This window comes from Diabrotica undecimpunctata, chromosome 3, assembly GCF_040954645.1.
Source record: "Diabrotica undecimpunctata isolate CICGRU chromosome 3, icDiaUnde3, whole genome shotgun sequence".
Taxonomy (NCBI): domain Eukaryota; kingdom Metazoa; phylum Arthropoda; class Insecta; order Coleoptera; family Chrysomelidae; genus Diabrotica; species Diabrotica undecimpunctata.
In genome coordinates, this window is record NC_092805.1 from 6,919,047 (window position 1) to 6,928,138 (window position 9,092).

At 31.6% G+C, this 9,092-nt stretch overlaps 1 protein-coding gene across 2 annotated transcripts in view; it reads right to left on the bottom strand.

Annotated features, from left to right (window-relative positions):
- LOC140436396 (pickpocket protein 28-like) overlaps positions 1-8,111 on the bottom strand; it is a 51,109-nt gene extending 42,998 nt beyond the window's left edge. The window contains exon 1 of one of the 2 annotated variants that reach the window (XM_072525158.1): positions 7,719-8,111. In XM_072525158.1, the coding sequence (XP_072381259.1) occupies positions 7,719-7,876 (158 nt within the window). In that variant the 5' untranslated portion in view covers positions 7,877-8,111. The remainder of the gene's footprint in view (positions 1-7,718) is intronic. The other variant, XM_072525157.1, reaches the window with a different exon arrangement.
- Between the last annotated feature and the right edge of the window lie 981 nt (positions 8,112-9,092).

Below are 9,092 nucleotides of genomic sequence, written 5' to 3' on the forward strand. Positions count from 1 at the left end.
ATTAGGGGATAAAGAATCTATGTACCAAGCCATATTTTATTACAAAAGTGCATTAAAGACCCATGTGCTCAATATTGTACATAGATCTTTTATGCCTGACCAAACGGATTGCTGTTGTCATGTCATGTTACATAGATCCCTAAAGTTAGATTATGTTGTTCTTTACATCTAAAATCGTACTGTGTACTTTTATAGTGAAAATAGTGAAAAAAGTTGCGAAAATGTCAGCAAGAAGTAGACTTTTACTTAATCTGGGACAAAAACAGTATGAAGGTATGTTGAATTGATAATCAATCTTGTTTTTTACTAAAATATGCTTCTTAATAATAATTTGAGGTTAAGAGTTTACCGGAACGGTAACAAAATACCTGCATAAAACTTGTTTTTAACAATGTTTTTATTATTTAAACATTGTAGAACAACTTGTTCAGATAAAAAGAGATTAAGCATAACTTTATTGTCGTAGATATTGTCGAAACTTTACCTGAACAAGATAAAACTCTACCAAGAATCGAGAATATTCTGCATGAAAAGCAGATATCTTCACCAGAGTTGCAAGATACATTTAACGGTAAATATTCAATCTAAAATTAAATTGTTTAAAGGTTTTGAAAATACCTATAAAACGATGAGAACCAGAGACCTAAGGAAAGATTACTGAAACAACAGAAAATGGAATATATCATACAAAAGCTGTCCGTCCTTAGATCAAAGGTGTCACTGACAACATCAAAATTCTCAAATCAAGAAAAATAAAGGCAATATTTACTCCACTCCCCCTGTGCTAAGATTTTAACACCTAAGTATTTAAACGGAAAATATTCTTAAATTATAATGGAGAGAATTTGCTATTGATATGTTTAACAATAATTAATCCATTGACCCGAGTTGAAAGAACGTATTGGTGACGTAGACAGTGGCTTTGTTTCATTGAACAATAACATATAAGCTAACATTGAAAGGACACAGGTATTTAGATATTTATAGGTATAAATACGGTACATACCGGATCGTATATATTGTTATGGATCAGTTTATCGATCAGAAATAGAATAAAGAGTTTTTTTTATTATTTTAATATACCGCGGGCATATAAGTTAAAATACAACCCTGTACTTATTTGTAATAGTTAGAATAAGAGAAAATATTGTTCCGTGACGGGACCCTAACGAGTTTTTCCGTGAAAGACTGAGTGAATAGTGAAAGGACAATGGAACCCGTATAATTATAGATTTTGGAATAAACTTGTAATTGTATTTTGCGGTGGGCATTTTTCGAAAGTAAATAAGAATTAGATTTAGATATGAGATAACAAGAATTTGGAAACTTATTTCTGTTGAAAAAGGCAAAATTGTTAATGGTTTCTGAAAAGTAATTTGAGTGAAAGTAGTTTATTTGTTTTAAATATCATGTTGGAAATGGAAATAAGTGGGAAAGATGAATGCTTATGATTGGTTAAAAAGGAATGGTGGGAATGAAAGAGTTGAGAAAGTTGTCTGGGAGAGATTGAAAGAATTATTATGTTACCGGCAGACCAGAAGAGAAGACGTGTTTTCGTGTAGTCAATCTGAGTACCAGTGTTTTCGTTTGTTAGTGAAAAAGGTGGAAGCTGAGAGCAGATCAAAATCGAGAAGATTAATACCTCTTTTGAGTCTGCATAGTCCACGAGATATAATTGAGAAAGAAAGGAGAATTTGTGAATAAAGAGTACCGGTCAAAAGAGGTTTGGGCTTGTGTTTTCGGAGGAGTAGTTTGCTGGTATGCGGTTTGGATCGATGCTGAGAACGGGAAAGATTTGATGGTAGCCGGACATAATCAATCAAGGAAGGAACTGTGGTTTGATCGAGAGGAGACATCATTGGTGTAAAAAAAAATAAAGGTCAGTCAAATAATTTGAATGAAAGAAAATTTTAAGATATTCTAAAGATAAAATCAAATATAAGCATACGAACTAAGATTCCAAGTTTCAAAGAGTTATTCTTTTTGTGAATAAATTATATTTTTATATGGTCATTTTTTTTAGTAGATATTATTATAAAACAGATCAATAGATAGTTTGTAATTAAAATTAAATTTAGAGTATAGGAGTTTGTTGGGAAAGATAATTGCCCACAAAAGTTATTTATTAATATTCATCGTATTGCTTATTGAAAATAAATAATAATTTGTGTGCATATTTATGTTGTTTTAATGTTAGTTCCGTTTCCTGTTCTATCCCGATTATGAGCAACTAGGAGATACTGAACCCACTAGAAGAGATATATAAAGTAAACTGATTAAAGTAAAATTAAAAAGGCACCCTGAGAATTTTTAATAGTAATTGGTTTGTATGACTCTGCATAAATTAGTGAATTAATTAATTAAATAATTGGATTAATTAAATTAGTGTTAATTAATAATAAAACATCATAAAGCAGATCACAACAATATGTTAGAATATTGTTTCACAACAGTTAACGTAGGTCGGCGTATCAAATTATTGTTTACATGTTCTGGCTGATAATGTAAACATAGTCGTTAAACCCAATGTATATAAATAAATATAGTGTTAAATCGAAGAGTAACAAATAAATAATGAGTTCTCAATCATCCCCTAAATACCAATTGACGTCATTTTTATAAGACATGACGATCCTGCAAAGGCAAGGCTGATCTTCTGATCCCGAAAAATAATGGAAATAGTTATAACAAACCACTTAAAAAGGAATTTTGAGAAGAAGAATATATTAAGGATAATTTAAAGTTGAAGACAAACGTGGACAATAAAACATAGTCAGAAATCCTCTACTCTTTTCTGATTCTATCAATTGGGATCTCTAAAGTAAGTAATTAATCTAATAATTGTAAAATTGTAAATGTAAAGTCAGGTCAAATTTTCAGTCAGAAATTAGATGCAGTTATAAACAGACTCCAAAAAGAAAAAGTATACAGTACATAGAATTAAGATATTATTATTAGTTTTGGTAAAGATTGTTAAATAGTTAATGATCCCTCAATCATCCTTTAAATACCAATTGACGATATTTTTACAATACACCCTTCCTCCCAAAACTTTCATCTCAAACCAATCGTAGAATCCAAAGTAAGATTTATGAACATTCCATTTCACTTCACACTTCCCTGGTGCCTAATGATGGTTTAGTGTTAGTCGAAAATACTAAAAGATATTTAAAGCAAAGACCTTCCCGCCAAAACTTTCATCTCAAACCAATCGTAGAATCCAAAGTAAGATTTATGAACATTCCATTTCACTTCACACTTCCCTGGTGCCTAATGATGGTTTAGTGTTAGTCGAAAATACTAAAAGGTATTTAAAGCAAAGACTAGAACAATGGAGACAAACTTGCAAATGAACAACACAAAGTTTATGAAGTTCCTTGCGCCGACTATTCCCGATCTTACATAGGCCAAACCAATCGTAGAATCCAAAGTAAGATTTATGAACATTCCATTTTTCTTCACAGTTCCCTGGTGTCTACTGATGATTTATATCCCAGTCTGGTTAAAGAAAAAGGTAGAAAAATTTTTTTGCAGATATCTGAAGCTTTTAAGAGAGGTGGGGGTTATTAGGTGATGAATAGATGAAAAAGTACTCGTATTTTTACCTTGCTTTTTTTTTAAACAATAATTTATGATTTATTGTATATTAGTTTTTTCCCTTATATTTTACATAAACAATATTTATATCATTTTTTTATATCAAGAATATCTTTATTTTCCCGTTTTTTAAATTAAAATTGATAAATAATTTACGGAGATATTTGCAGAAAAGCAGTTTTTTGCACTAATTTATAAATTTTATTAATTTTTTATTAACAAAATAAAATATTAGTAAAAAACATACCCCCTTTTCAAACGTTTATTTTATAAATAATTTCGATGACAACGCAATATGCATTTAACTTCTGAGATAGTTTAAGTCCTAAAGAATCCTAGGAAATTTGTGAAATGTGTCTAGCGTCGTTAATAGAGCAAGTTCAATAGTTTAAATATTTAGTCTCAGGGATAAATAAATTAAATAACTTTTTCCGTCGACCGTCCATTTATGATTAATTTTAACACCCTCAAAATCATTGATTAATGACCCCTATAAATGAATGATTTTCTATTAATGAACGATTTCATTATAGGCAATACAACATACATTGCTTGTATAAATTAATTTAACCACATTTAACGCTCTGTGATTGGCAGTTACCTGTGGTGTAGGCAACCAAACATACCTATTTATATTCCCACTAAAAAATTATTTAAAATGAATTAGCCGCTGTAAGTACTGTCTGTCATTGTATGTCATTATTTATCGTTAAGTAAATAAATATTTAAACTAAGATATTTTTATTTCTGAAAAGTACGGTCGACGGAAAAGTTTTGTAACGAACTCGTGAATTAAAATGGCGATTAACAATCTCGAACATTAACGCGCGAGCGAAGCGAGTGAGAATATATCTCAATTGTTAATCGCCCTTATTAATACACTTGTTGGTTAAATAACTATTAAACTATTTAACCGATCGTGGGGAAATTTCGCACAAATTTAAAAGACGGTAATTCCTCTATGTTCAAATGTAGGTATTAACATTTTAACATTGTAGTAACATTTTATTTTGTTAATAAAAATATTAATAAAATTTATAAATTAGTGCAAAAAAACTGCTTTTTTGCAAATATCTCCGTAAATGATTTATCAATTGAAGGGGTGAGTGGATAAAGAGAGTAAGTGACATTTTTTAAGAAAATGAGTTATCCGCATGGATGAAGGTGGTAAGTGCTAAATTAAATTCTCCACTTATCCCCAGCCTTCTATGATTTAAAATAACTGAGATAGCCAGCGTATGAACGAGGTAATTGACCATACTACTTTAAATATCCAGTGAATAAAGGAGGTAAGTAACAAGATAAAGTACTTACTTCCTTCATCCATACCACAAAGAATAAAAAGTTTTAAACTACAAGTAAATTCCATATGATGAGATCGTTGCTCTTCCTGAAAATGGAAATGAAGAGGCTCTTAATTTGCCCACTAAAACCAAGAAAAAAATATGTCCACTAAAAGTAAAAGTAACTAGAAAAAGACAGAAAAAGATTAAAGAATGGAAAGTGCAGAGAAAGTGGTCTGGCTTACATTTCTAAAATAGGCCAAGTAAAACCCGCTAAAACCATTAACTCTGGGATTTTGTGCAATGAAAATTACCGCTACAAGTGTTCTCAGTCAATAACTGTAGAAGAAAGGGAATCAATATTTTCTTCCTACTACAAACTAGATGTAAATGCAAACAACTGCCTTCTTTATAAGAGCATTAAAAAAAAGGGAACCAATGAGAAAGAAAACTGGAGCATTAAAGCATAAAACTGCCACCTACCAATACAATGTAACTTGTAGTGGCCGGCAAACTACCGTATGCAAATGGGCTTTCATTTCCTTGTTTGCAATCAGCTTGAAAAAGATTGACCTAATCCAAACTTCAATAAAATCAGGAAAAAATGCTCCTGAACCAGACAGAAGGGGAAAACACGCAGTCAGACCTAACAAGATCCCTGCTGAAGTTGCTGCTTACGTCATTGAGCATATTTCCAGTTTCCCAGCAGAAGAGTCGCACTACTCCAGGCATTGTAATATTCACAAAAAATATCTTTCACCGCAACTTTCGATCCCTAGAATGCATAAACTTTACCTAGACAAATGCCGAACTGACGGAAGAACTGAAAAATTTCAAATAAAAGAGGCTACATACCGATTCATTTTTAATAATGAATTTAATCTGTCTTTTGGTTATCCCAAAAGCGATACATGTAGCATATGCGATTCTCGCAAAAGTAATGAAGAGCACGCTGAAAATTACAAATCAGTATTTGAATCTCAAAAAGCAGATAGAGAATTTGCTAGCAAATCAGAGAACACTGTGTATGTAACATTGGATCTAAAGCAAACTATGCCCCTACCTAGGCTTAGTACCTCGAAAGCCTTTTATCTTAGACAAATGTGGTTTTACAACTTAGAAATCTACATAATAACCAAAAATGTGGAAAAAACCGTTTTCTGCACATGGACCGAAAATCAAGCTTCCAGAGGTAGCTCGGAAATTTTTAGTTGCTTTCTACGAACAATCGAAGTGGATCCAGCCTTGAAAGGAAAATATCATCTAGTTTTGTGCACGGACTCGTGTGCAGGGCAAAATAAAAAATTTTTGATGGTATATTTGTTTCAGTATCTTGTGGGCAAAGGCATCTTTAAAACGATTGAGCACAAGTTTCCAGAGGTAGGACACTCGTACTTAGACTCGGATAGAGCATTTGGATGTATTGAGAAACGACTAAAGAAACATGAAAACATTTACATCCCTGATGAATATCGTGATGTGATTGTTTCTTGAACCAAGAAAAATATGGTGATAGACATGCAACATCACTTTAGAGACACGAAAAATATTATGAAAACCATGAAACTAATGAATAGAAAAAAAGATCTTAATGAAAAGGTTAATTTCAAAACTGGAATCAAGTGGATTTGCGTAGATATCTTTGGATCATACCTTTTCAAGAAGTCTTACGATTACTACACACCTTTCAAAATGGTATATATCCTCAAGCAGAAAAATTTCCCATCCCTTCTACCTGAAGAATTCAACATTCCAAGACATATCCAAAATACTGGATCTTTAAGCAAAGAAAAGGTAGACAATCTAAAAGAACAGCTTTGCTTCATTCCAGAAAGGGATAAGTGGTATTATGAAGCCATCATAGAGCAACAAAAATTTTAAGAAGGTGGTACAATATCCTTAGACTGATTCAAAAGCTGCTTAGAAATTCAGTGTTTGTCAGTCTTTTGTAAAACCAAAAATATAAGTGTTTACTTGACATCCATGTTATTTTTTTCCTGATTATAGCTCTTATTCAAAAGAAAATGCAAATATTTATCCTAGATAAAGGAGGTAAGTCCACATACCCCCTTCATTTTGGCATAGACATACTTTCTAACACAAAAAAGTTTTTGGATAAAAGAGGTAAGTACAAATATATATTTTTCAAATAAGTTTTTAAAAATCGGGGAGATTTTTGTTTTTACAATAAAATTTATACATATCCTACCTGTGAGAATAAAAAAAATCGGTTTAAAAAATTGATTAATAAAAAAGTTCCAGCAATAAAACTTTGGAGTTAAATTTCTCAAAAACTTACTTCTGTTACTTAGTTCCTTTATCCACTCACCCCTTCAATTTTAATATAAAAAACGGGAAAATAAAGACATTTTTGATATAAAAAAATGATATAAATATTGTTTATGTAAAATATAAGGGAAAAAATTTATAGACAAAAAATCAAATTGTAACCACAAATTATTGTTAAAAAAACGCAAGGTAAAAATACGAGTAATTTTTCATCTATTCGTCATCTAGTAACCCCCATCTATGTCTTAAAAGCTTCAGATATCTGCGAAAAATTTTGCCGTGAAATCGATGATTTTTGCATGAGCAGACTGGGCTATTAGTATTAGTCGAAAGTACTGAAAGAGTTTTAAAACAGAGACTAGGACAATAGAGACAAGCTTTTAAGGAAAATAAAAACGCACGACACGAACAACTAAAGAGACTAATATTTATAGTGGATAGCGTCAAATCGTAAAAACACGAAAAACCTGGATATAGTAATCATCACAATCAATGAATTGCAGAAGTCTTATATATACTTATATTTTCTTATATGGATGAATTTCTTACCTTTCTCCCAGAGATCTCTCTTCGGCCAGATACTTAAATCCATGGATACTAGTACTATTACAGTATTCTTTAAAGTATGTGTAGGTACTCTGGCACGTACCCTTTTTTGTACTTTTCCCGCGGCTGTCTACTCTGTGATCGTCCACTTTAGATTCCATCTAAATAAAGCGCCACTACAATTTGAAAGGTTGGTAATTTTAGCGACTAACTTACTAACTGCTATAATGAGTTTACTCGCTAATCAGAATTGAAATGTTGCTGAAGTTCTATATCGGCACGCGAGTTTTCTTTAGGCCAGTTCAATATCAAATCAGCAGAAAAATTGTAATTTATGGCGTTAATACCAAAATATAATTTTTGTAAAATGTTTTGATCTATCTGTTAGAAAATATATTTATAAAAAAATTGCGGCTTGTTTGTAAATAAAACTTGTTTATATGTTTATAATGTTCCGAAAATAAGGTATGTTATCGGTTTTATCGCAAAAACCTTATTTCCGACATGGGTGTTAATTAAAAATTATTAGTCGTAGTCTACGAAAATTAGATAAACAAAATCTTTGTTAGGAATATGTACAGTGCTTTAATGTTTTATTTCTCTTGAGAATTTAAATAAAATCTGACTGTTGCTCTACAACTGTTTATTTTTTTTTATTAGAAAAAAGATGTCGCATCCACCAAAAGGTTATTAGCGACGGAACAAAATATAAATAACAAAGTTAAACACCTACAGATTATACAAAATGTTTATGGATCTAAGATAATTCACTATATTGTCACAGGAACAGTTTTGACCTAAAGCCTGTGGTAGAGCGAGTGGATCTTGTAGCGCTGTCTTTCTTGGTCATATTTACTACAAATTGTTAAAAAGTGTTCGACTGTTAATCGGACGTTACACTGATCACACATAGGTGGATTTTTCTTTGTGAAAATGTAGGAGTGTGTTAATCTGGTATGTCCTAGACGTAAACGCGCAACCGCAATTTGTTCTCGTCTATTGCGCGACGATGGAAACAACTGAGACACATTATTTTTTATTCTATTTAAATTGGAATTAGTTTGAGACCACTCATTTCGCCACAAACACAACACTTTTTAAAATAAGCTTTTTTAAGTCACTGGAAACACACTTGTCTATCGGCTCCGACAAATCACTTAAAATTACCTCTCGTGCAATATTGTCAGCTTCTTCATTTCCTGTTATTCCGACGTGTGAGGGAACCTCACACCTAAGAGTTAGATGATACTGAACGTTTGTCTACAGAAGAGTCACTATCTAAGTCAGAAATCTCTTTCCCTAAGTGGTTGTGTAGTTTCTTTTGAAGTTTTGTAAACTTGCTTTTTGTAGATCTATTATTTGCATATTGATAGCTGC